At 40.6% G+C, this 27953-nt stretch overlaps 3 protein-coding genes and 3 non-coding genes across 7 annotated transcripts in view; all 6 read right to left on the bottom strand.

Annotated features, from left to right (window-relative positions):
- MSH4 (mutS homolog 4) overlaps positions 1-8398 on the bottom strand; it is a 96059-nt gene extending 87661 nt beyond the window's left edge. Inside the window, exon 1 of the mRNA XM_055139877.1 lies at positions 8173-8398. Coding sequence (XP_054995852.1) covers positions 8173-8398 — 226 coding nt within the window. The remainder of the gene's footprint in view (positions 1-8172) is intronic.
- A 3089-nt stretch (positions 8399-11487) lies between these two features.
- Positions 11488-19383, bottom strand: RABGGTB (Rab geranylgeranyltransferase subunit beta). 2 transcript variants are annotated; one of them, XM_004603338.3, is made up of 9 exons: positions 19259-19383; positions 17719-17826; positions 16820-17017; positions 16256-16361; positions 15454-15506; positions 15264-15374; positions 14417-14542; positions 12441-12590; positions 11488-12090 (listed from the first exon to the last, which is right to left on the bottom strand). In XM_004603338.3, exons 1-9 carry the CDS (start codon positions 19358-19360, stop codon positions 11950-11952), a joined length of 1095 nt encoding a protein of 364 aa, XP_004603395.2. In that variant the 5' UTR covers positions 19361-19383; the 3' UTR covers positions 11488-11949. The 2 variants fall into 2 exon arrangements, with proteins under 2 accessions (XP_004603395.2, XP_054994910.1); XM_055138935.1 differs by lacking the exon at positions 19259-19383 and adding an exon at positions 18683-18724.
- On the bottom strand, positions 16673-16745 carry LOC129405377 (small nucleolar RNA SNORD45). Its single transcript, XR_008630529.1, has one exon. It is a non-coding gene; the product is annotated as a small nucleolar RNA SNORD45 (small nucleolar RNA).
- Positions 17582-17665, bottom strand: LOC129405376 (small nucleolar RNA SNORD45). Its single transcript, XR_008630528.1, has one exon. It is a non-coding gene; the product is annotated as a small nucleolar RNA SNORD45 (small nucleolar RNA).
- On the bottom strand, positions 17955-18033 carry LOC129405378 (small nucleolar RNA SNORD45). The gene has a single exon (XR_008630530.1). It is a non-coding gene; the product is annotated as a small nucleolar RNA SNORD45 (small nucleolar RNA).
- Positions 19384-25210: 5827 nt separating the features above from the next.
- The window catches only part of ACADM (acyl-CoA dehydrogenase medium chain), a 29262-nt gene continuing 26519 nt past the window's right edge, over positions 25211-27953 (bottom strand). Inside the window, exon 12 of the mRNA XM_004603339.2 lies at positions 25211-25981. Coding sequence (XP_004603396.1) covers positions 25910-25981 — 72 coding nt within the window. The 3' untranslated portion in view covers positions 25211-25909. The remainder of the gene's footprint in view (positions 25982-27953) is intronic.

Here is a 27953-nt window from a genome sequence, read left to right as displayed (position 1 = left end):
AGGTTAGCACAAGGATAACCTGCATTCAGTCCCCGGAACCTAATATGGTACCCCTGGCCCTATCAGGAGTGACTCCTGAGTGCAGAGCCAAGAAGCCCTAAACACAGCTGGTTTGCCCAACCCCCTGCCCCATTGCAAAAAAAAAAAATGTCTATAGGAGATAAGGCTATAAAAGTTGGATGCAGACCCCCAACTGGCCACAGAAGTTTGATCTTTAATCTGCAGATAAAGATCACTTATTTTTTTTAAAAGCACTGTGGTTTTGTAATCTTGGACTCTGGGCTCAACAGGACCTAGGAGCAGAGATCCTCTGCCTGCTTCCCCCATTCTTCAGCCACCCAGGGGTCACACCCATAAGCCACCTCCTGCTGGTGCCAGATAATCTCCTCACTGGCCACCCTCCAGAACTCATGGCTGCTTCTCCTGGAAGGGAGCATAAACTGAGGCTCCCATAACCATGCCACTGGACTCCACGCCAGAGGCTGTTTCCACTCGGGGTACCCCAGAGGGGGATGGGTGAGAGCCCTCCCCGCCCCAAGGGACCCAGCCTTGGCAGCCAACCTCCACTACCCAACTGCCACCACACTCCAGGCCACTTTCCACACACTCGGGCTTAGTCTCACGTGTGAGTGAACATATTCCTGAACTGCACTGCCGCAACACGGCTACTGGACACGTCAAAAGACACTCTCTACCCATTTTCCACAAAATCAGAAATATATATATATATATATATACATATATATATATGCCTCTTGGAAAGCCCGGCAAGCTACCAAGTATCCCGCTCACACAGCAGAGCCTGGCAAGTTCCCCGTGGCATATTCAATTTGCCCCAAACAGTAAAAATAACAGGTCTCATTCCCCTGACCCTTAAAGAGCTTCTAATTGTTGGGAAAGACGAGTAAGGAGAGGCTGCTAAAATCTCAGGGCTGGGACAAATGGAGACGTTATTGGTGCCCAGTCGAATAAATTGATGAACAACGGAATGACAGTGATACAGTTGTTTAGGGGCCAGAGTGATAGTACAGTGGGTAGGGCATTTGCCTTGCACACAGTCTACCTAGGCTCTATTCCCAGCATCCTATATGGTTCCTGGAGTACCGCCAGGAGTAATTCTTGTGTGCACACCCAGAAGTAACTAACCAACCCCTAAGCATCACTGGGTGTGATTCCCTACCCCCTCTCCAATTCCCCTCCCCAAAAGTTTTGTGATTTACAGAACTGCTACTGGTATGGTTTCATACATAATACGTCCAACACTACACCTGCCATCAGTGTCCTCTTCCCTCCACCATCATCCTAGTGTCACCCCTTCTCTCCTGTGGTGAGTTTCCTACTGAAATCAGGTCTGTTTTTGTTTCCTTTGTGAATCTTCTACTCCCCTACCATGTTTTAATATTCCACATATGAGAGAGGTCATTATGTGATTTCTCCAACTTTGCTCAACTCAGAAAGATATTCTCCAGGTTCATTCACGTAGTGACAAATTGCATGATTTCATCTTTTCTTTTAGCTTAGTATTCCTTTATGTATATTATCCTGTAGTTCCTTAATCCAGCCATCTATTCTTAGACATTTGGGCTATTTCCAGATTTTTGTTACTGTGAATAGTTCTGCAACAAATATTGGGGTCCAAATGTATTTTATGAATTGAGTTTTAGGGCCCTTGGAGTAGATGCCAAGTAGCAGAGTCTCACCGGGGCACCTCAGATGGAGCGGGTGTGCCCTCTCCACTCGCTCCAGATGAAACCCCGGTGGCCAGAAACTTCCAGAAGCAAAACCCAGGTACCCAGGTTCAAGGACTAAGACTCCAGGCCACATGGTGACAGCAGAGACAGCCATTTGTTCCATCTCCCCTCCTGCTTGGGGTCCTGGCTATCATGCCCAAGATCTGCCTTCAAGCATCATCTCAGCACATCAATAGTCTTGATGCAGAGACTCCAAAATGAATCTCAAAATGGATTATCTCCCTACAGAGATTGTTCTCTGGACCCCAGCCATTTACAATTTTAGAATCCAGAAGTGCACTGACGCTTTTGTGGCCACGTGATCTCTCATGATATTCATAATAAACAATAGAAAATAAATTATCTAGCAGGTGTGTTCACAAAAGAGGCAGGCGGGGCTCTATCTCTCCCGCCACCTACGTTCGGCAGTCTCACATCACTTCCCCCATCCCAGGGAGGCTGATGGAGATGGGCAGGCGAAGGAAGGAATGAGTACCAGGCTGGTCGGTATTAGTTGCAGTTTATTCCAATCTCTGTTCCCCTTCTGCTTCTGTCTCTTCGCCCTTCTGCTTCTCTCTCTCCCAAGCCCCGCTCGCTCTCACTTCTTTCGCCTTGTGCTCTGCTTCTGTGTCTTCCCCCTGCTTCTTTGTGTTCTCCCGGGCTTCCGTGTGTTCTCCCCTACTTCTCCTACAGTCTTAGTTTATATAGCGATCACATAGGGTGGTGACACAAAGGTGAGTCAGAATATTAACACATCAACCAAGAGGTAAGACCACTCCTCAAGAACAAACTTTCATCTAAGATTACTAGGAGATCTGCTCAAGGGTGGGATCCAAACAAGGGTGTGTCACTTTCTTCTTTCCTCAACTAGTAATCCACTTAAATAGTTGTAGTAAATCTACTTCTATTATTTCTAGCAATGTCATTCTGTATGAGCACAGTAAGAGATACAAACTTAAAGTTTGGTTCTTCCTGAAGAGATCTCACTGTATATTCCAGACCACAGTCGTTAGGTCAGGTCAGTCTTCCTAACCCCAGCAGGATCCTAGTCTTGTCGCTACTTTTGGATCATGACAGCATTTGTCTATGACCATGCTCTCAACTTATAGCTGAGTTTTGTGGCGCTTTGGGCCTGGCCCATTTCGATGCCAGGGTCGCTCACAGCGTGCCCTGCATCCATTCCATCCCTCGTCAGGACCCTGCTCTTGGCGTGCTAGGAACTAAGGGCAACTGAGTTGAGAAAGCAGAAGCCCAGGAGAAAATATTATTCGGAGTCAATCAACTCCCAAGTTACAAGAGCATTATATTAACTGTCTTCCTGTGTCCATACAGAAAGGACATTGCTTTAAGGTAAACTATGCAAAAGACACTGACTTACAATACAAACTCAGAGTCCTTAGAAGGATCTGATCTTACAAGATAACAGAATCTGATTAGGGAAAAGGTGATTAATTGGTTGGGAAGGAGGGTGCAGAGAAGAGTTTACAGATAAACAAAGGAGTGTCTCAGGAGCACTGTGATCGGTGTAACCCGAAAAACCTAAGTTTCCTGCAGCAAGGCTGAAAGGACAAACCCAATGTTATCCTACACTAGCATCTGTCCCCGGCAGACAGACTTGAAGGGTGGTGGGAGAATTCGAAATAATGGTGGAAGGGTGGTGGAATTGGTATTGAAATATTAAATGTAATCAATTAATAAGAACAATTTTATGAAAATAAAATTTTAAAGAAGCAATGTAATCTCTGGGTCATGTGGAAGCTCAATTTCCAGTTTTTCAAGAAGTGTCCATTTTGTTTCCCCAAAAGGGTGGCCCAATCAATATTCCCACCGGCAGTGAATGAGGGTGCCTTTTCCACATCCACGCAACACTGACTGATTTTGCTTTTTAAAGTGTGCTAGTCTCACTGATGTAACATAATAACTTGTTGATGTTATGATTTGTGTTTCCCTAATGATAATTAGTATTTTGCAGAGTAATGCAGAGTATTTTTTCATATACCCTTTGGTCATCTGTAAGTCTTCTGTGGAAAGTTTCTGTTCATCTCTTCTCCCAAATTTTAGATTTTCCTTTTCTTTTTATCTTATAAAGTACTATCAAGAATTTATATATCTTGGATATAAACCCTTTGTAAAATGTGTGATGGGCAAATATTTTCTCCCAGTCTGTGGGTCTGTGAGTTATCCTTTTTATTCTGATCATTGTTTCTTTTGCAGTGCAAAGGCTTCTTACTTTGATATAGTCTCATTTGTTTATCTTTGCTTCTGTTCACTTAGCCAATGGCATTGAATCACTGGATTCAATGTTATGAAATGTTCTACCTGTGTTTTCCTCAGTAAATATCATTTATGTATTCAGGCCTGGATATTAAGGTCTTTAATCCACTTTAAGTTGACTTTTTTGTTGTTGTTGCTGTTGTTTTTGTTTTGTTTGGGGGCCACACTCAGCCATGCTCAGGGGTTACATCCATCTCTGCATGCAGAAATCACAAGTGATTGTCACTACTGGAAAGGGCATTACCACTGTACTATCTTTCCAGTCCTTGGGTTGGCTTTTTTGCGTGGCATTAGAAAGGTGTCAGAGTTCATTTATTTGCAGGTGGTTAACAGTTTTCCCAGCATTATTTGTTGAAGAGCTTCCTTTGCTCCACTTCCTACTTTTTTCCACCTTGAGAAGACTAATTGTATATCTTTGTCAATACTAATTGTACTTTCCATATACTTGAAGATGTGTCTTTGGATTCATCTATTTCACTGTTCTGAAAGCCTGTCACTATTCCACTTGATTATTATAACTTTATAGTATAGTTTTTTAGTATAGCTTGAAGTTGGGGAAAGTGAACACTCCCAATCCTCCCTCCCGTCCCCAGGATTACTTTGGTTATTCAGAGGGGCTTATTAATCCATATAAATTTCATCAGTATTTGAACTATGTCTTTAAACAATGCAATGGGGATGTTTATAGGGATTGCATCCAGTGTGCATAATGCTTTGGGCTAGACTGCCATTTTGACAATATTGATCTTTCCAATCCATAAACAGGGGATCTATTTCCATTTCCTGTGTCCTCTTCTATTTCTTTTAGTAATATTTTATAGCTTTCTTTAAGTCTTCTAGCCCTCTTGTAAATTAATTCCTAGGTACATGACTTTCTGAGGCACAACTGTGAATGGGAATTAAATTTTTTTTCTCTCTTCTATTCCATTATTGCATATAGAAAAGCCAAGGGCACTGGAGCTATAGTACAGTGGATAAAGTATTTGCCTTACATGTGGCTGACTGAGATTCATTTTCCAGCATTCCATATGGTCTCCAATGGGAGTAATCCCTGAATGCAGAGCCAGGAGAAACTCCTGAGCATTGCCGAGTATGGCCTCAAACCTTGCAACTTTACTGTACTAGTCTATTGTTTCTAGAAGCCTTTTATTGTTGTTGTTTTATATAGTCCTTAGGATTTTCTATGGATAGTGTCATGTCTAGAGTCACTGATTTATATTTAGAGCTAATCTTCATTTTCTGTGACTCTGGCAACGCTATAAATTTTATTGGGGTGGTGGGGGTTTGTTTTTATTTTTTACAAAGTTATTACCATCATAAACTTTGAAGAAGCGATACTTAGGAGTCTGTTCAAAGTTAACATGATAACTAACACAATTACTAAAAATAATAATGCTGTAATGCAGATAGAAAATGACAGTAGAAAAATAAACACAAATTTTAACTTTATGGATGGTGTGAATGACAGTACCTAAACTGTCAAAGTCTAGGATTTAGATTTAGGGTGGTTCCTTCTTCTTTTTCTTTTCTTTTTTTTGCTTTTTTTTTTTTTTGGTGGGGGGGGTCACACCCGGTGATGCACAGGGGTTACTCCTGACTCATACATTCAGGAATTACTCCTGGCAGTGCTCGAGGACCATATGGGATGCTGGGAATAGAACCCAGGACGGCTGCATGCAAGGCAAATGCCCTACCCACTGTGCTATCGCTCCAGCTCCTTTAGGATTTAGATTTAGACAATTAAATGATTGAGATAATTAAGAAAAAACAGAATAAGATATTGCAGAAATGAATTCAATTAATCACACAGTAAGACAGGTTTTTATTGGTCTGTCTTTCACTAGAAATTTTAAAAGAAATTCTGAAACAGGAATCTGGAATAGTTACATTTACTGGGGGGGTGGGGTAGAGGGGACCTCCCAAACATCATTTGGAGAAGGGGAATCATGGGACTACTTAGAGAGTTGTTAAGAAGATACTCAGTAACCAGTGGGTCATAGGGCTCAATGCTAGGACCCAAGGATGCAAAGATGCTTGAGCCCTGAAGTGAGGAGGACCACCAGGGTCCTCTCTATAGTGCTGGAGGTCACCAGCACCATACCAGGTGGTGCTCAGGAAACTTACAGTGCTACTGTGCCAGACGAGTGGAGGTATGTACTGTCAAGAACCGAACCAGGGACAGTAACATTCTCTGCTATCTCCTATGCTATCTCTCCAGCCCTATGCATCCTAGTAGGAGCTTAAGGGGGAGAAAAATAAATAAAGGAAAGCATAATTTGTGAAATAACAAGTGTAAGAATAGTTGTTCCCTGGAAAGTAGGAGAAAATATGGGAGAGTAGAATCAAGGAAAACAAATCACAATGCTTACAATGTTTATTTACTATGACTAGTCTGACTGGAGTGATAGCACAGCAGGTAGGGCGTTTGCCTTGCACGTGGCTGACCTGGGTTCGATTCCTCCGTCCCTTTCGGAGAGCCCCAAAAGCTACCGAGAGTATCCCGCCCGCAAGACAGAGCCTGGCAAACTACCCATGGCGTATTCAATATGCCAAAAACAGTAACAAGTCTCACAATGGAGACATTACTGGTGCCCGCTCAAGCCAAATCGATGAACAACAGGATGACAGTGCTATAGTGCTACAGTTAAAGAGTCTAGTCAAGGAGTCAGAGAGATAGTATGCGGGAGACCCTGGTTCAAGTCCCAGTATCACAGGTGGTCTCCAAATCACTCCTGAGCACAGCACTAGAAATAACTCCTGAGCAAGCAGAGTATAACCTAACCACTCCTCACCCACCAAAATGACTAGTCAAGAATACTCATAACAGCATGTTAAGGTTTACAAGAGATCAACTGTTACAAGTGCTTATTAGGGCAATTTTTTGCACTGTATACAACTACTACAAAAAATATTTGCTCTCAGCTGTGGCCCCAACACTGTAGCTGCAGGTTGCTCTGTGCTAAGTTCTGAGTGTAAACTTCCTTTTGTGTCTCCAGCGGCTGTCCTTTGCTAACATCATGAGAAAGATGCGAAAATTCTGATGGGATTATCCTGTCCAGTCAAGAACAGATGGTAACAGCGCAGTTTTCCTGAATTTACCACAGATCTTTGGATTTTCTTCCAATAATAGGTTAATGCAATGTCATTTGCTCGAAACTACCTGGTTTATTCAAAATAAATTCAAAAGGTCTGGTTTAAAAAAATATCATGCTTTCCCTTCTGTTTTCTCTCTCTAATTAGCTGTTGTGGTTTGCAATAAAGGTGTTGAGTGGCCGCTGTGCTCAGTCTCTATAGCCCTCATTCAGCCCGCAACTCCCTTCCCCCACATGGCCTTCGACTATAATGTAGTTGGTGATCGCTTCTCTGAGTTGACTTTTCCCCGGAACGTGAGGCCAGCCTCGAAGCCATGGAGTCAACTTGCCACAGTGGCAGGGTGGGGTGGGGGGGAGATGGGATTGGGGAGGGTGGGAGGGACACTGGGTTTACGGGTGGTGGAGAATGGGCACTGGTGAAGGGATGGGTTCCCAAACTTTGTATGAGGGAAGTATAAGCACAAAAGTGTATAAATCTGTAACTGTACCCTCACGGTGATTCTCTAATTAAAAATAAATAAATTCAAAGGTCAAAAAAAAAAAAAAAGAAAAGAATGAAGATTTGTGCTGTTCTGGCAGCCCAATAAGATATACCCCTCAACTTTTTGCAGTTAAATGTCTTTTAAATTAAAAATTTTAATTCAAAAAATAAATAAATAAATAAATAAATAAATAAATATCATGCTGTTGGAGGTCCTGAACAGAGGCATCAGGATCTCCTCATAAAATCAGTTACTGGGGCTGGAGCGATAGCACTGCGGATAGGGCGTTTGCCTTGCACGCAGCCGAACCGGGTTCGAGTCCCAGCATCCCTTATGGTTTCCCGAGCACCGCCAGGCGTAATTCCTGAGTGAAGAGCCCGGAGTGACCTCTGAGTATTGTTGGGTGTGACCCAAAAGGCAAAAGAAAAAAAGAAAGAAAAAAATATCAGCGCAAGGTTCTCCAGCCTTGCGCTCGCCCTACCCCCCCCCCCCCCCCGCCCCATCTACATTCCCAGAGCCCCTGCTTCTCTGCCTCAGACACATTTCTCCGTGGTAACTGCCACCCCAGGACCCACCCCCACAGCCGCTCCTTGCCTTGGGCCTGCTGGGCGCCGGGCGCGAGGCACCGACAGCTGCTGCTGCTGCTGTTGCTGCGGTCGGCGACAGCGCCAGATGTGTCCCGACGGGTGAAGACCGAGGCCGGGATGGAAGGGACCCTCTGAGGAGTCTCCTGGACTCCGTGATGGTAACGAGGGCCCTGCGGCCGGGTCTCGGCCAGAGAAGGGGTGGCCACAACACCCAAAGGCGAGGTGGAAGACATGGCAGGCGTCGCAGCTTCCTCACAGAGTCTGAGGTGTTGGAGAGCAACCAAAGGCGCGAAGCAGGGACCCAGCGGGAAGGCAGTGCGCAGGCGCAATGCATGGCACAGCGCCTGCGCACTGGGGCCCCGTCAGCTCCATCTTCCCACCAAACCAAATATGGACCTTGAGGCACACATCGTTTCCCGTCACGCCTGCTCCCACCGGACTTGGCATTGCACTTGATCTGAGATCTGAATTTAGCACACCTATTACAGACATCTGCCTGAATTTTTCCGGGCACACCAACGTCTGGGTAGGTAGGGCACTTGTCTTGCACATGGCCAACCTAGCACGCCAGATGGTCCCCCCGAGCCCCACCAGGATGATTCCTGAGCAAAGCCGGAAGTAAGCATCAGCAGGTATGGGTCAAAAGCCTGCATTGAAAAGTTAAAGCCTTATGGGCCAGAGCAGTGGTCCAGTGGGTAGGGCCTTGCATGCAGCCAACCTGGATTCGATTCTGGGTTTCAAAGTTTTCCATGCACCACCAGGAGGGATTCCTGAATGAAGTCAAGCATAACTGCTGAAATGGTGGGTGTGCCACACAAAGAAGCCTTATTATGCTAATAGAAATCTGGGTTGGGGGGCTGGGGGGGCCTGGGTAAACTTTACCAACAATACTGTGAAAATTGATTCGCGTAATTTAACAGCTCTATACAAGCTTACTATTATCTCATATTAGATAGAGAAATGCTCAAATTCATTTCACGAGTGGTTTTTCCTTATTCAGATACTCCTAAACTTTCATCTAGCAAATCACTCCTCACCCCAACCCATGGTAATCAAGTAATCCTTCAAATTAGTTGTCCGATGCTAGTCATTTTAAGACTCTAACCACTCACTTTTATTAGAATGTTAAGTAACTAGTCAAAATCATTAGTCAAGCACTCAATAGCCAGGGATGTGGTAAGTTTCATCTGGCTCACTGCAGCACATCTGACCAGCCTATTTGTGGTGTAACTTTGAAATCCCAGAGCTGTTAAGACCTAAGAGTGGCAACTGGTTAACTCTCAGCTTATTGTACGTTTTTTGCTGGGCTAGTTCCTGAAGTCCCTGGAAATTCATGGTGACAAATAGCATTTTGACCATGTCAATGAACTTAAACCTCCACTAAAGGGGCTGGAATGATAGTACAGTGGGTAGGGCGTTTGCCTTGCACGTGGCTGACCTGGGTTCTCACTGGGTTTCACCCAAAATGCAAAACCCTTCACTAAGGAAAACTACTCAATTAAAAACTTTATTAGATATAGAAGATATGCAGTTGCTTTTGAAAACCTCCACATCTGTACTCTTCTCTCTTCCTTAGAGACAATAAACAAAATATTCATGTTCTGTTTGTTCATTTCTTTTTTGTAAGACCTATCAAGAGTATATTTTATTTGATAAATGTCTAGTGTAAACTTCAAATAGTTTAGGATTGGAAGAATGACTCTTTTCCCTTTATATCCTGAATACTAATTGACTAAGCATGGAGCAAATGCTTAAGAAGTGATAACTGAATGAATAAATGATTGAGGGGTTTCATATTGACAGATATATAGAGCATAAGTGAACGATTGACCCATTCACATCCTAATCCTAGAAACCTGTGAATATTACATAATATGGTAATAAAGGATTTAGCAATGATTAAGCCAAGGATTTTGACACAGGGTGTTACCCTACAATATCTGAGTAGGCCATAAATGCAATCTTTTGCCTCCTAAGGGGGGGGACATCAAAAGGGGGGTTTGATACAGATGAAACAGAAGTCAATGTGACCCTGGGGACAGAGAACAATGCAACTGAAAACTAGGATTGCAAGTAGCCATCAGAAGATTTAAAAGATAAATGATTTTTCACTAAACTTTCTGCAGAAACCGGACATCTTGATTTCAGCCCATGATCCTGAATTCAGCCTTCTGATCTCCCAAACTAGAATAAATTTTTGTTTTAAACTGTCAAGTCCATGACATTGTTATAGTATTTGTAGGAAACTAATAAAGAGGAATTAAACTCAGCCTCCTACCTCCTAATCCTGTTTTCCCAATAGCTTGGCAGTCACACCCACACACTGCCCCCATACCATGTAATCTCATCAACAGTCAAGATCCAGGGACTCTAAAAGCTCCCAGAGAGCAATGCAGAATCATGCATGGCAGAGCCTGGCAAGCTAGCCATGGCTTACTCGATATGCCAAAAACATTTTAATGGGTCTCATTCCCCTGACCATGAACAGGACAGGGACTAATGGAGATGTTACTGGCACCCGCTCGGGCAAATCAATGAGCAATGGGATGACACTACTAGTGATATTGGGGTGTCAAAAAGGTTTTTTTGCTTTCTGGGTCACATCTGGCTTTGCATGCAGGGATTACTCTTGGCGGTGCTCAGGGAACTATCTGGGATGATAGGAATTGAACCTGGAATTAAAGCAAACACCCTACCCGCTGTGCTATCGCTCCAGCCCCTGGGGTGTCAAAAAAGAAATTTATTGGGGAAAATACAAATTTGTTTCCAGGTCTGGGAGATGGGAGGGACTCACCCTGATACCTTATATAGAACCGATAAAATCAGATCACATACAGCTTGGCAATGTCTTGATCTTTAAGTGGACTTTGTTGGGAGAGGGGGGCACTACCCAGTAGTGCTAAGAATGTAAGCCTGCCTTCACATTCAAAAATCACTCCTCGAATGCTCAGAGACCATGAAATGCTAGGGTTCAAACAGACTGGCTTACATGCAAGGCAAGCACCCTACCTGCTGTAGTGTTGTGGTAGGCCCTTCAGTGATGTTTAAAATTACATATGCATCAACTGAAAAATGAGAACCCAATATTGATAGTTTATTAGCATAATTCTAAGTTATGACTAAAAATTATTCCAATGAAAATTGGATAGTACAGCGGGTAGAGCCTTTGCCTTACACTAGGCCAACCAGGGTTCAAATCCCAGCATCGCCATGATCCCTTAAGCACTGCCAGGGCTAATTCCTGAGTGCAGAGCCAGGAGTAACCCATGAGCACCGCCAGGACCCAAAAAGCAAACTAAAATAAAATCACACGGTACATCTCTTAGGCCATTATTCAGTTTTAATTATCCTCATTAGCAAACACATGTTATATCTGTGAAGACTGCATATGGAAAAAAGAAATCAAGTGCTAGACTTCAGTAGTTTGTTTGGGCGCAACACCCAGAGGTGTTCGGGGTCACACATGATGGGAGTTAAGGGACCATATGGTATGCCAAGGACAAACCCTGGTTGGTGACAACCACCATAATAGCTCTAATGGAGACAACACACAAATAGCACAGAAGTGTGAAATAACGTACTCAGAAAAGCAATCCAAAAGAAAAATTTACAGTTGAAGATAGTCTTTTATTTTACAATATGTATAATTATATATTAATAATATATTAAGATCAACACAATTCTATACAAAATATTAACAGTAATGTTTGATAAGCACTTTTTAAATACATTAACAAGTATTAATATGGGAAAAGTATATTGAGCAACTCTTGCACTAATCAGTCTAGCTCACTAATTCAGGCTGAACATTTACCCTCTGAAGCACTTCTTCTGGCATACAGAAAACAGGACTAACAGGTTTAATTTGTTCTTCTCCCAAAAGTGATAATCCAGCAATTCCAAATAAAGTGTGAAAAGGATCCACCTATTCAAGAAAGAATTGCAAAGTGAAATACTGCAAACAAACTATTACAAAATAGTTAAAAGTCCTGCTTCTGAAACAATTTATACTAGATAGAGGTCCAATGACAATTTTTCTGGTAAAGCTAAATGCTTCTATTACACTAGATAGCCCTTTAATCATATGCAAAATGCTTTCAGTACTTATGTGAGATAAAACTTCTGTAGACTTTAAAAAAAAACCTTAATATATACTCAAATAATACCGTAAAAAGCATCATGCTGCTTCCAAAGAAACACTATATAGTCTAACAGGATGTTAGAACCACAAAATGAATGCCTAACAATACATAAATACACCAGAAATATACTTGCCATATCTCCAGGCCTGTCTGCAAATCCTCCAGTTTCTTCATCTTGACATGCTAAGATGAAAGTTCGCAGCTTCTCTCTATCAATCCAATGAAGTCTCCCAATTATCTTTAAGGATGCCAATACCCACCATGAATAACATACATCTGGTAGCTAGGAGGGGACAAAAAAAGGGTTACTCTCAAACACGCTAAGAAATAAGGTTGTGTCACTCAAATTCCTCTCTCCCCTCCCAACTTTCACTACATTTTTTTCAGTAAAAGCAATTTTGTTTCAAAAAGAAAAATCAGCTGACAGTGCTTGAAATACAGAAGGCTAGACACTCCAGACATTCCCTTATCTACCTTTGCTTTGTGTTCAGTAGGCAATATGGTGTTGGAAATTATATACTAGGGAACTGGCTGCATGCAAGTGCCTTAATTCCACCATGTCTCCAGTTCTTATCTACCTTTTTTCTATTTACAATGACTCAGTTCCTATTTGAGAAGCCTGTGAAAAAAGGCTCATGAAAACTGCAATGTCAACAAATGCTGTCAAAGTAAAGCAGTTAGGTATCATTTAGCATCAAAAGCCTGGCTCCTCAATATCAAGTCACTTAAGTTCAAGTGCAGACTTCACCTGGAACTATGTTAAAAATGTTCTAAACAAGATTCTTCAGTGAATCATAGATACATTTAAAAGCTATACTAAAGGGCTGGAGTAATAGCACAGCAGGTAGGGTGTTTGCCTTCACTCGGCTGACCTGGGTTCAATTCCCAGCATCCCATATGGTCCCAAGCACTGCCAGGAGTAATTCCCGAGTGCAGAGCCAGGAATAACCCCCGAGTATAGCCAGTGTGACCCAAAAAGCAAATAATAAAAATAAATAGAAGCTATACTAAATTTTAAGAGTAGATTCTTCAATTTCCAAGTTTTCTTTTCGGTGAGGCAATATACCTTTGGCTGAAACTTAAGAAGCACAGCGGGTAGGGCATTTGCCTTGTAAGAGGCCAACCCGGGTTGATTCCTCAGTCCCTCTCGGAGAGCCCAGCAAGTTATGGAGAATACTGTCCCCCCCCTGGCAAGCCAGGCATGGCATATTCGATATGCCAAAAACAGTAACAAGTCTCACAATGGAAAGGTTCTGGTGCCCGCTCGAGCAAATCATGAGCAATGGGATGACAGTGACGATCATACAGTGATTTGTGTTTGAGAACACAGGCTTCTCCAGAGTGGAAATACACTAAGAAACAGGGACAGGAAAGAGGTGTTCAAAGAATACAGGCTTAGTGAGCAAACCTCAATTTTCATTTTCTCTCCAATCTAGAAAAGTTTATGAGCTCAATCTTTTCAGACCTCAACTAAAAACCTCATTTCCTTAAACTTTCAGAAATCTCGAATAGCCAAAGTACTACCATTGTTCATGCACATTTTAAGGCCTAAGATGCAGCAAAATGCAGTTCAAAAAGGTAATGTCATGGGTTGTGCACCTGCCTTGCACAAAGTTCCCTGGATCCTGCCAAGAATTTGTTAATTCCTGAATGCAGTGCTTGGGGGAAAGACAGTGATTATACAGCAAGCTAGGTGTTTGCTTTGCACTCAACCTAGGTTTGACTCCCAGCACCCCTTTATGGGTCAATAAGCCTGCCACTGGTGTTCCCCGAACACTGCTGAGTGTGGATTCCCAGAACAAAACAGATTCTACCAGGTATACGAAATTAAGAGCTTGAGTCACATAAGCACGTATAATTTTGAAAAGTATAGCTCTATATCAGAAGCCAATTCCACTAAATAAAAAAGGCATTTTCTTATTTCCCTTATATTGCACACTTCATTCAACCCTGGTTTTACTTTCCTGTACAGTACATTTTAAAGGATATACCAAAAATGTGACCGGAAAAATTCCTATTTATAAGAGTCCATATTAAAGAATGTGAAGTGATACTGACTCAAGGTTATCAAACTATGGAAACAAACTTATCCTACAATTCAATACCAACCTTCTCTGGCCTTCCATTGAGTCCACCTGATGGTAACTGCCGTTCACAAAGCCACCAACCCAGTAAGTCAGAATTTACTTGATGCAACTGACTAGTAATAGCCAGGAATCCTGTGCAACAATAGATCTAAAATTACAAACATAAAAGTATATGTGTAATTTTAAGTAGAATAGTAGTGGCAAAAGCTATGTATTTAGAACCAATTTCGCTATTATTAAAATGTTCTCAATGGCTAGTTCTCACAGGAAGTTTTCAGACACCTGCACTTCCTCTGGCACAAAAGTACAAGTGGGATTCCAGATAGGAAGGGGCAGAATGTTACTCTGTCCAAAAATATGGATCAGGGATATGGCTCAGCACTTATCCACATGTGAGTTCCAAGTTTTGTTCCCAAACACCACAGAAAAACTCAAGGAAAAACAGGGCTAGGAATGTGGCTCACTTATATAATGCATGCCTTGCCGGTAAGGTTCCAGACAATGACAAAAAAAACCAAACAAAGAATAGGTTGCTTCGATGACAACCTATCTATAGAAGGCAGAAGGCTTCATCGAGGGTATGGCAGAGGATTCTAGGGACTGGAGCATGCCTTGCATGTGGGGAGGCCCAAGTTTGACTGTAAGTTTGACTATAGACACAAGTATGATCTCTGAGCTTTGCCAGAGGCAACGTCAGAACATTCCTTAAGCAGGGGGCAGTCCTAGAAGCCTTAATCAGCAATTGAGCAAATCTTACATGACATTTATCATTAACCTCAAAGTTAATGGACTTGGAAATTGCAATTAATATATCTGCCAACTTGTTGTGCTGTTCATCCCTCTAAAATCAATGTTATCAGCATTATTACCTGCCCAGCATGAGACTCAGATCCCGGCCTACAACCAAATCCACCATCAAAATTCATACATGACAAGACGAATTCAATTGCCTTCTCCACATTAATAGCGTCCAACTTCCCCTATGAACACACACAAAGTCCATTAAAAATCAGACTACATATATATCTATGTCAGTCCCACACAATAATTAAAACTTACCAGTAGAGCCAAAGTTGCTACCGCACAGAAAGAAAACCTTGTATCAATTTCTCCTAAAAGGGAAGCAAACCAAAACATGTTACCAGAGGCTTGATCACTTTTTACCAAACTGCCTATGAGTTTATACATCACATATACTTTTAAGAAAACTAAGAATTACATGTTACCTCATCTTTAAGTGCTTACAATAATGCTCAGAAAAGGGAAAGAAAAACTTAAGAGAACCAGTCAATTTTTAGTGAGCTACTCTATTTATATTAGATTTTCACATCCCATGAAGCAGCTGGTCTTTCGGGCCTGCACTGTATTCACAACCCAAAAGCAGAAATTACCTACATTACCAAGTACAATACTATTCCCTCCCTCCACTCAAACATTCAATGAGCTTGCAAAGCTTTGCAAATACTTCCCATGGGGAGTATTTCTGTAAAACTTTACAAATCCACTGAATATAGGGGGGGGAAAAGTTCCACCTACCTTATCTTTTAGATTGGCCCCTCTGTTCCAGTGTTACTGCATGCAGATTTAACTAAGCATAGTGCATGCTGGAACTTCCAGCAGAATAACTCCAGTTAGACCAGCTGCTTAGTGGGACCTGAAAAGATGAAAAACTTAAAAAAAAAAAAAAAGCTTACAAATTCCTGGCTAGTCTTCAACTCATTGCACTTATGATTTTTACTACAGGGTTGCTCTGAAGCAGAGCTGGAAGCCCTCCACCCTACCACAGAACCACAGGGTGTGGTCCAAAAAGCCAAGCTGATCAAGTTGGTCTTTTAAGTAGCATGAATTAAACTGTCATTACCCCAAATGTCTCCAGCAAAAGAACCATCTTCTTTCTGCAGACTCTGAACATATTCCACAACTTTGCTTACATCAATCACATTAATACTATCATACAGAGTAAGTATCTGTAACAGAAAAAACACCAGGGAATAAGTAACCTCAAAACTAGTTTCAACTTGTCTAGTATGCCCCTTGATTGCTTATTCTGTAAACTTTCCTCAAACATGCAAATACTATGCAAGTAGCAAATGCAATCTATAGGCATTTAAATGATTGTTTTCCTGCATAAATTATCTTCATTTAATAACAATCTTAAATATATTAAACTGCATATACAAAAATAGCATTTGAACTTGGATCTGGAACTTCACCATTAACTTCAATGCATTAACCCCACCTAGCGTATGTACGTATACTACAGACATTTTGCTACATAAAGGTCTCAGTGTAACTTTAGAATTTGCATCAACTTTTGATTCAGTTAATACATGCCTTCAACATCATTGACCTTATACCTGCAGAACACTTCATTCTCACTCAGGGTGAAAGAACTCAAAGATGCGAAATCTTTTAGGGTATTTACCTGAACAGCACTAAGAGTATACAGGAGATGAGGATCATGTCCAATACTAGCACTTATTCCACCACATTCATGTTGACATGATTTAATGAATGTTAAAATTTCCTCTCTATTCATGCGATGAAGCTGTCCCATGAGATCCATCACTGTCAGGCCCCAATAGACGCCACTCATTCTCAAATATTCTGACATACAATATTCCTAAAATACAGAATCACTTCTTCAGTTCAAACTGACATGCGGTTTAATAATCTTAACACATCAAGTTAAACCTAACATGGTTTTCTTTCACTTGATAATGTATCCATAGCTTATTTATAGGTCCCAAATTTAAAAAATATCTGAAAGGTGTCATATTCAGACGTTATCAATATAAGTGTCAATGTTACCATTCTCTCCAAAGGTATTAAAAGCAAAACTTAACCTTTTCTATCACTAAACACAAAATATTTCAGAGCAATGTTGCTTTTAGATAATGTACTTATCTATTCAATGATAAGATAGTTGGTTAAGAGTCCAGATATACATCCTCCCTGTCACACAACTTCAAATTCAGAATCAAATCAGTCTTAGCAATGTGCTGCAAACCCAAATTTGGAGTTTTAACCCACTGCACTACCTCTTCAGTTGCAAATAATTCATAAACAACTACATAGCTACAAGATTGCAAGTAATTCAGCTTTTCCTGTAACTATTTACTTTCAGATGTTAGATGCTTCTAAGGTTGTCTCAAACCCGAAAAAACTATTATTTCAATTATTTTTCAAGGTCTCAGCGTAATTCTAGAGCTTAAGTGTTTTTACACATCAGCTTCAAAATCAGATAATACATGCCAAAACATCATTGACCTTGAAATTATGCAGAACCCTGTGGTTTAACTATCAACAGGAAAACATACATACGTAGTCATCTTTCTTTGCTCCATAAGACGCAATATAATCTGCATGTTTCTCCAACAGTAAGGTGTCTGGTGCATCCTGTTTAATAATAACATCCTTCTGCGGGGTGCCCTAGCAAAAATACAAGTGATTGCATAATATTTATCTTCTGACACGGAAAATGCATTCCACACACTTCCCCAGCCCCGCCGGGCGTGGCCCAAAAGCAAACCACGAAAAAGGAACGTTTCAGGGTTTTTCAGGTCTCAGAGTAATTCTAGAGCTATAGTAGGAATAATCAACGTTACACTCAGAATACATGCCGGCTCATCATTGACCTGAAAAAGCACTACGTTCAGAAACTTGCCAATTCAAAACAACTTACTTAGTCACATTTTAACTAAAATGCAAATGTCGAATCCTTTTCTCTAGATCACTCCCCTCTTCTCTACTTCTAATCTGGCTTAGTGCACATCCAACAAACCCGAAGCAATAATAAAAATCCCCAACTCGGGATCACGTTAAAAATATAAGCGGGTCTTGACGACTAGCAATAGGAGGAAATGTACTCCCTCGGATCCTCAGACAGTTACTGTATCGGGGACAAGACTAAGCCACCTATGATTCCAAACAGTTCGCAGCAGTAAAAAAAAAAAAAAAAAAAAAAAAAAAAAACACCTTGCATACAACCACTAACTGGGCTGGTTATTTTTCCTAGAATTAAGGGATCGGGGCGCTGGATCGAGCACACGCCCGATAGGCCTGCATGAAACTAGGAGCGGAAACTCGCCTGCGAGTTCAGGAAGCAACGCTAACACTTCCCCGTTCCGCGTCTTAAAAGAAATCTTCCAAAGCCCCAGTTTTGACCAATTATTCCCCGACACTTAACGAGCAATCCCCTGGTAACCGGGCAGCTCCGTGTTAGCACACTGGCACGACTACCGAAGAGCCCGAACAGAGAACCGCGCGAATCGCGTGCACCACTCACCATGTCTGAAAGCGGAAAGAAGGTCCGGGCTGCTCCAGGGCCAACTTAAACCGCCACGCGCATGCGCAGAAGCGCTTTCCAGGCCCCCTCTTCCGTCACGACTTAGCTGACTAAACTGCGCCTGAAAGACAAAGCTGCTTCCCTAGGACCCCAGCTACTGCCTATAGGTGTCCTCGCTGCCTGATTCCAAGGTTTCTGCAGCCTATTTTCTGATTCCCTTATACCCTCAACTTGCCTACAACAGTTTTGAGTAATACATAAGTCTGCAAATAATTTTCTTAGCTTATCTCAGTCTCTGCTCTGAGGTCGCATAGCTGCAGAGATCGTGTGTCATTTAAGGTTTTCTTAAAAGGTACCTTGAAAAAGTGAAAGGAAATGTCAGAGACAGGGCTCAAAGGGTCTGTGTGAATGCCTGGCAAGGATAAGGCCTGAATTCCATTCCCAGCACCAAACAGTTCTGGTTGTAGTCTTGATGGTTCCCATCACAGACCCCTACCCGCTGTACACTGGCCTTTCACCAGAGTGAAAGGGGATCAAACCCATGTTGGCTATGTATGTGCGAAGCAAACACCTTACCTGCTGTCCCTTCTGCACTGCTTCCTTGGCCTTCAAAGCTGTGGCTCTGGCTTCAGCTTTGGGAGGGGCAGGAACTTCCCTCTTAGCTTCCAGAACCGTCATAACTTTTCTTGACTCACTGATTCCAGGATGGATTAAGATTTTAACTATATTTAGTTGAGCTGAGGAGGATTATCCATCTTACTAAATTAGTGTTTTGTTTCTGCTTTAGACATTGCCTATAAATTAATCTTCATTGGTGGCAATGATTGAGTTCGGTGGGTTTTTTTGTCTTTTTTTTGTTAAATTAATCCCTTGAATGAGGGAGAACAGAATCTGGGTTATTCATCTTTGTCTGTAGGTACAAATAGTTCCAACTAGTTAAGAATTTTAAACCTGCTGGAAGTATAGCTCTTTCATATCTGAACTGCTAAATTTACTTTTGTATAAAGCCTTGGGTTCAATCCCTGGCAACTTGGCGCACACGCACACACAGGTTACTTTTGGCTCGTTGCTTAAGATCTGACATTTTAAATTTCTTAAGGTGTCTTATAATGTCTATAATGAGGAAGAACTTGACCTCTTATCATATGTCTATAAAATACTCTCCTGTTTGTCAACAGTATAAATATATTTTTGTAGATGTGAATAGTTATGCCTCTACTAGTAAGCTGTTCAGATGGTTTATGGAGATCAATAAAACTTTAAAAAGTGGAACAAAAAATAAAGAAAAATATATTTAAAAATAAAAGAAAAAAGATGAAGTAGAGAAGTAAAAAATGAACTCTGTGTCAGGTAGAAAAGGCAAATTGAAAGTGACCTATGCACAGCGGTGGAGGGATACTGTCACTCTGGTGACGGATGTGGTGCAGTAACACTGGATGCCTAAAACATTATTACTAATGGTACTGTAAGCCATGCTACCTCGATACAAAATAAAATACATTTAATGGCATAGTTCACAAACTAGCGAAAAAGTTAAAAGCACAACTTCTACTAATGATATTAATTAAAATCATTTAATCTGTCTCTATGGAGTCAGAGATACAGTACAGGGGCTAAGTTGCTACCCTTGCATTCAGCAAACTCAAGTTTGATCCCCAGCATAACATATGGTTCCCTAAGCACCACCAGGAGTAGATTCCTGAGCACAGTTCCAGGAGTAATCTTTGAACACTTCCAGGTATGACCCCCAAACCAAAATAAATATTTTTTAATTTCTCAGGGTTTTAGAGATTAAAAAGTAAACACAAGATCAGCATACCAGCTGTCACTAGTTTACTAACTTAAGATCAGCACATGACAAAATGAGGCTGACCCAAACTTTGTATGAGGGAAGTATAAGCACAAAAGTGTATAAATCTGTAACTGTACCCTCACGGTGATTCTCTAATTAAAAATAAATAAATTTAAAAAAAAATGAGGCTGAAAAAGCTCTTATACTTGAGTTATATATGAGAGTAGTTATTTAATCAGGTGTGTCAAATTCACTAATAAAAACACTTTTGACTTTATTATTTATAAAAAATTAATAAAGTTGTTCCCAATGATTACATTCAATATTCCAACACCAATACCACCACCAATACACGTTCCCACAACCATATTTCAAATCATTTCACCTTGATCCCCCAAGCCTGCCCCCAAAGCAAAACATAATAATTCATTTTTTATTGCTTGTTATGAATAATCCACTAAAGATGATCAAAAAAATTTCCTTAGAGGAAAGTGTGTGAAGATGAGTATGAAATGTCTCCAGGAATTCTAAGATTTTAAAAGCTAAAATTAAATTTTTAACTGGATGCTGACTTTGGTATCCAGAAGCAACTCTGCAGCATGTTGTTCTCTTTCTCTTTCAAGGTTTATTTGTGAGTCACTGGATCATGGCCATTAATGAGCTTAAATGGCGCCAGAGGCAGTTCATGGGCATGGCTGCCAGGCTACTGGAAATACAGGGAGATGGGAGAGGTGACCTATTCCCGACTTCATGTGAGCCTAGAGATTTTTGGTTACAGTCCCTCGTACCTGTGTTTTTCAGCAGATTTCCTCATGGATGAGACTTCTCCGAGCCTGTGCAGATTGGCCATGAGCATGGAGACGACTGAGTTCTGAAGGTTTTCGGCTGCCAGAGCTCTTTTACATTTCTTACCATTTTTTTTTTTTTTTTTTTTTTTTTTTGCTTTTTGGGTCACACCTAGCAATGCACAGGGGTCACTCCTGGCTCATGCACTCAGGAATCACCCCTGGCGGTGCTCAGGGGACCATATGCGATGCTGGGATTTGAACCCGGGTCAGCCGCGTGCAAGGCAAACGCCCTACCTGCTGTGCTATCACTCCAGCCCCACACTTTTTACTTTAAATGTAGAATCAGTGTTTGTAAAACTCAACCAGCTTACAGAGTTTGGGACCCAGCTTACAGAGTTTCAGTCTTACTTAAAGGAAAGGTTAAGGAAAAGCCCTTATTTCCAGGGCAGAAATCTTAGCAACTTTTTTTTTTTTCATTAAAAAAAAATTTTTTTTTAAGTGAACAGATTTTTTTTAGAGGTTTTTGAGGGAAGGAGGAAGGGATAAGAGTGAGGGAAGTGTAAGAACAGCGTGCTCAAGAGAGAACGCAGGCTTCTCCAAGGATGGAAAGAGCTCTACACACATCCTAGCACTAGATACAAAAGCATGAAAGTACACATCTCAAGAGGGGAGATGCGGGCGACACATGTGCTTGGGCACTGCATGTGCTCAGCCAGGTGGGTGCAAGCAGCACATGGGCTCAGGCACCATATGTGCTAAAAAAAAATTAATGTAGGAGTACTGCTATTTATTCAGCCATTGATTAAGCCAATTGAATTGGGCATGAACTCCATTCTTTTTTTAAACCTTAGCAAATTTTAGAGATACTGAGGAGAGATATTTTACTTTGGAAGTTTTTAAAAAATGAGCATCTTTATTAATACTTTAAGAAGTTAATCCTGCGACTTCAGTAATTTTACAGTACTGTCCCTGATTTCGCAAAATAAGTTCTAGGAGACTTAAATGGTTAAGACATGCTGTACTAGGTATTCAGGCCAAACCTAAGGAAAACTCTAATTTGTAATAAAGAATAATTTTGGCAGGCTCCTTAAAATTTGGGGAAATCTCAAAACCATCAGAGGTTGGAGCAATATAAAGCAGGTAGAGCTCTTACTATGCACATGGTAGACCCAGGTTCTGTCCCTAACACCCCAACTAGTCCCTCAAGCATCCAGATTTCTAAATTCAGAGCCAGGTGTAAGCCCTGAGTACTAGCACCCACTTCTCCCCTCAATAAGAAACATTTGAGTCAGAAATGGGTTTAAGAAATTACTGAGTGTCTCTAGAGAACTCATATAGGTATTACTTTATGGATCACCTGGGTATTATCTAAAAGATTATGTTCCTTGTGATTGTTTTTTGACTAAGCTCTTTCACAACTCTGTGAGATTAGAAATTACAAATAATGGAAAATAATAGTATGTCTTACAGTGATTCAATTAAAAAAAAAAGAATGGAGAGTAATGGAAGTGTACCATGAACTACAACTTTTATATGCTCTGTGGATGATTCCATTAAACATTGTTGCCCCAGAAGTTAAAAAATCTTATATCAACTGAAAATTCTTTCCAGTGTTTCTAACTGTATAAATTTTATATTTGATTAGTTTCAACATTTGGTGATTGGCCACAACCAGCTCTGCTCAGGGATCACTCATGGTGGTATTTGGTGGACAATATGTGGGACAGTATGTTGGGTTAGTGATGATACTACGGTCAGCTTGGGCAAGGCAAGTGATTCAAGCCTTGATCTCTGGGTCCTTGTTTCAATATCTTACTAAGTGAAATCTCTAACATGTGTTCTCTCAATTTTTCATTATATTTTATCACAAGTAACATTTTCAAGTTAATTGCTGTCATCCCAGTAATCATAAAGCCACTTAATTTTTAATTGGGAGAAGGATGTCAGGGTAATCCTGATTCTCATACACGCAAAGCACATGCTATACCACCAAGTTACCTCCTCAGGCCTTAGCCATGAACTGTTGAACAGAAAAGGAGCTTATAGGCAAAAAATTTAAAAAAAAAATTAAAAAAACCAATTAGCAAACTGTAAAGTATGACCAATAAAAGCTGTGTAACACACTTCAGAAAAAATAAGTGACTCTGCTTTCTACAGAGTAATTAGGTTGATGTGGTCACATTCATTTTATATGTAGTTGCATTATGAGAGGGAATAGTAAGTATGAGCAGATGAGGAACATACTATACACATATAGAAAATGCTGAGGCCAGAGGAATAGTATATAAGGAAAGGTACTTGCTTGCATGAGAACAACCTGGGTTTGATAACCATTATTTCATATGGTTTCTGAGCACTGCCAGGAGTAATTCTTGAGCAAAGAACCAGGAGTTACCCCTGAATATCACTGGGTGTGGACGACTAGACCCATCCAAAAAAGAAATTTTAACAGTGAAAAAAAAGAAGAAAAATAGAGCAGTAGTAGCAGGGGTGTATTTTAGTACAGAAACGAGGGAAAGTATATAGTCTCCACTAGCCAATTCTGCTTCACTATGGATCTGTGGCCCTTACTAGTACAAACGTTTTGCCTGGGTGTAATTAAAGCCAAACCGTGCAGCTGCTTCTGGGAAGGGGACTCCCACATGCTGCAGTGGGTTTCCAGGGCATGCCTCTGACATTTTAACCCTAGAGAAAGGTGTGCATTTTGAAAAGGGGGCACAAAATTTTGAGTATTTTACTTGGGTATTAACAACAAGCCTCACAACAGAAACGTTACTGGTGCCCACTTGAGCAAATTGATGAACCACAGGACAACAGTGCTACAGTGCTACTTGAGTATTTTATACAAATTATTAATCAGTAGATTCCTTAAACAATCAATATATTTGCCATAAAGAGGAACTGGGGATGTGGTTCAATGATAGATCACTTGCCTTACATATGTAAGGCCCGGAATTTGATTCCCAGAACTGTCCCATAAAAAAAATCTATATCTGGTATGACATGAACATACCAGATCTTTTGTTTTGTTTTGCTTTGGGGCCAAACCTGGCATTGTTCAGGATTTACTCCTGGCTCTGCACTCAGGGATCACTCATGGCTGGCTCAGGTAACAATATGCAGTTCTGTGGTCAAAATCAGGTCCCTGTGTGCAAGACAAGTGCTTTACCTGCTCACTTACCACTCCAGTCTCTCTTACAAAATTATGCCTTTGTTTTTGGCCATATCCAGTGGTGCCCAGGGTTGGTTAGTCCTGGAATGTTGCTCAGGGATATGGTGCTGAGATTAAATCTGGGGCCACCACATATAGTGAGCACTCCAGCCCTTTGAGCTCTCTCTCAAGTCCCCAGGTTTATATATATATATTTTCTGAGATATATTAGTGATCCTAGTGTTAATAAGTTCTGATAACCCACTACCATCAGACCAGCGACTAAAGCAATAGTACAGCAGTAGGGCGTTTGCCTTGCACACGGCTGGCCTGGTTCGATTCCTCCACCCCTCTTAGAGAGCCCAGCAAGCGACTGGAAGTATCCCGCCCACATGGCAGAACCTGGCAAGCGACCCGTGGCGTATTGGATAACAAGTCTCACAATGTTCCAGCAAATTGATGAACAATGGGAGGACAGTGCTATAGTGCTGAGATATATAAGCGTAAAATAGGTTGGTTATTTTATTTTCTTTTTTTGCTTTTTAGGTCACACCCAGTGATGCACCGGGGTCACTCCTGGCTCTGCACTCAGGAATTACTCCTGGCGGTGCTCAGGGGACCATATGAAACACTGGGAATCGAACCCGGGTCGGCCGCATGCAAGGCAAATGCCCTACCTGCTGTGCTATCACTCTAGCCACATGGTTGGTTACTTTTTATAGTTTAAAACCAAAACATGATTTTCCCATATGCTAAATTACACATATAATATGAAATAAAACTTTCTGGAAAGAACACAAATTAAACAAATGTTCTGCAACAATTTATTTTGTTTCTTTACATAATGTACACACATACTATTGTAATCAACAAACCAAAAGGTATCCAGAGAATATTAGTCATATAAAATAATTTGGGCCTAGTTCTACTGATGTGTTTTACATATGCAGGTGAATTGTGGACTTAGAATTAAATAAAATTTTATTTAAATAAGACAAATACATCACATTGTGGACTGTTACTCTTGTAAAATTGAAAACAAGTATTTTCCAAAATGTAGGGCAATAAACTTTAAAACAATCCCAATAAGTCTACAAAGTCATTTTATGCACCCAAATCCTATTTTCCTAATGTAAATTTTTGAATATTCTGAAAACTATTTTAAAAGACTATTTTTTGATCATTGGAAGGTATTGAAATTATAAGGAATTTGTTAAAAAGAAGTGAAAACAACAACACATATTTTTCTAGGTTAATGTAATTCAAATACAATAGAGTTAAGGAGAAAACAATATAATGAGATCAAATCTAACTGACAAAAGGCAAGTGATAACGTTAAAAATAAAAAAGTACTACTAGAATCAATTGCATAGGTTTAGTGTGACAGTACTTATTAAAAAAATTTTACTGGAAAAAAATTTAAAGCCCTTTTTTCCCCTGGAGCTTAAACAGCCAGTTGCTTTCTCAACAATGATTCATATTTTCTGAGTATGTTGTTAATTTTTAAACTTGCCAATGTGTTCACGGGCTATAATAAGCCTTTGAATTTGTGCCGTACCTTCATAAATCTGCAATAAAATTTAAAAAAAAGTTAAATATACTCAGTACACAAATAATGCTATTTACTCAATATTTAAAACAGTATTATAAAATCTGTTGCAATACCAACTGAACTGAGCCAAACCATATGTATATACATATACATTTCTGTGCCACTGTCATCCTGTTGCTCATTGATTTGCTTGAGTGGGCACCTGTAACATCTCCATTGTGAGACTTGTTACTGTTTTTAGCATATCAATAAGCCAGGAGGAGCTTGCAAAGCTTTGCCCTGCGGTCGAGATACTCTCTGTAGCTTGCCGGGTTCTCCAAGAGGGGCGGAGGAATCAAACTCGGGTGGGTTGCATGCAAGGCAAACACCCTACCCGCTGTGCTATCACTCCAGCCTATACATACGCGCGCGCGCGCGCGCGCGCGCACACGCACACACATACACACACACACACACACACACACACACACACACACACACACATAGTCAGTAATCAAAATTCCTCTGAAATCTGATTTTTTGAAGCCTTTGAAAATAAGTACTTCTCAGAAAAGAAGAAAGAGGAGGAGATGGAGGAGGATGGAGGAAAAAAGAAAAGGAAGGGAGAAAAGGAGAGAGGGAGGGAGGGAGGGAGGGGAGGAAGGAAGGAAGGAAGGAAGAAAGGAAGGAAGGAAGGAAGGAAGGAAGGAAGGAAGGAAGGAAGGAAGGAAGGAAGGAAGGAAGGAAGGAAGGAAAGAAGGAAGAAAGGAAGGAAAGAAAGAAATTCTCTAAAAAATTAGTTTTTAGTTTAAATTATCTCCTTGGTCCACAAATTAGTTATCTTTAAACAGCAAGTCATTCATATGCCAAAATATTGGAGTATTAAATAGCTAAATAAAAGGATATTAACATGTCAAGACTAGAAAACTAAAGTTTAATGCTGCTATTTATCAAGCTTTCCTGAACTGTATGTGGTAGTTGTCACCTTCAGTCATTCTCCCTTCTTACTCTTAACTCTGACATTTTCTCTTGCTCCTAAAGAAAAGAATTGCTAAAGAAAAAGACTCTAGAACAATTTGTTTTGCTTACTTATATACCCTTAGCCTTTAGCCCTTATTTCCAGTTAAAACTTCCTTTTAATATTTGATTGTTCGTTTGTTTGGAGGGGGGAGGGCACACCTAGATATGTTCAGAGGTTACTCCGGCTTTGTGCTCTGAAATTACTCCGGGGTCTTGTGGAACCATATGAGAGGATCGGATCCAGATCAGCCGCGTGCAAGGCAAACACCCTACCCACTGTGCTATTTCTTCAGCCCAGTCAGTTAAAACTTCTAAATCTAGTAATTTTAAAAGTTAAATGACTTGTAATAATAACAACTATAATTAAAACCTTCGAGAGAGGGGAGTATCACCAAATAAACCATGGGTAAGATACAAATTCTGTCCCTCAGTTATTTCATGTCTAAATTAAAAGGCTACGCTGTATTTATACTTCCTTCTGACGCTAACATTTTCTGATCCAACATGTAGATACCAAATGACTATGTCTGGCCAAAAAAAAAAAATTCTTCCTCAGGAAGATATACCTGAGGAGCCTGAGTTATAATTAACTTACAAGTGGACCCTAAGTTATAATTAACTTGTAACATGGGTATTTAGTCATATCTTATTTACTAAACTACTAAGGTATTTTTTAACCACCAATTTAATTTAGAAGATAATGATGTCACTATCTCATGTGTCTTTTAAATTTTTGGTGCCAAATATGTTTTAATCAATTCAATATACAGTCTATAGTTAAAATAAAATTAAGTTTAAAAGACGCATAATTTTAAGAGATTAAAGGGTGACTATGATCAGCTATGATCTTACTAGTCAAAGAAGGCTGATTGGGACATACTATATATGTCCATCATTTACTTTGTTAGGGAATTCTTTAATACATGTACTTAAAAGCATCATTCATTTTTTTATTACTTAATTCCAAAACTTCCACTCTTAACAATCTA

Source organism: Sorex araneus, chromosome 5, assembly GCF_027595985.1.
Source record: "Sorex araneus isolate mSorAra2 chromosome 5, mSorAra2.pri, whole genome shotgun sequence".
Classification (NCBI taxonomy): domain Eukaryota; kingdom Metazoa; phylum Chordata; class Mammalia; order Eulipotyphla; family Soricidae; genus Sorex; species Sorex araneus.
The sequence above is the reverse complement of the archived record's forward strand: the minus strand, read 5'-3'. Positions and strand labels throughout refer to the sequence as shown.

What these genes read in the sequence shown, in the direction of transcription:
- RABGGTB (XM_004603338.3), bottom strand. Translation starts at nt 19,360, where the DNA reads ATGACGGTTCTGGAAGCTAAGAGGGAAGTTCCTGCCCCTCCCAAAGCT. An exon ending in TAGCAACTTTGGCTCTACTG is followed by an intron (nt 15,375 to 15,453) that starts GTAAGTTTTAAT and finishes GTGTGTTCATAG; the next exon opens with GGGAAGTTGGACGCTATTAA. An exon ending in TCAATGGAAGGCCAGAGAAG is followed by an intron (nt 12,591 to 14,416) that starts GTTGGTATTGAA and finishes GTCCCCTCCTAG; the next exon opens with CTACCAGATGTATGTTATTC.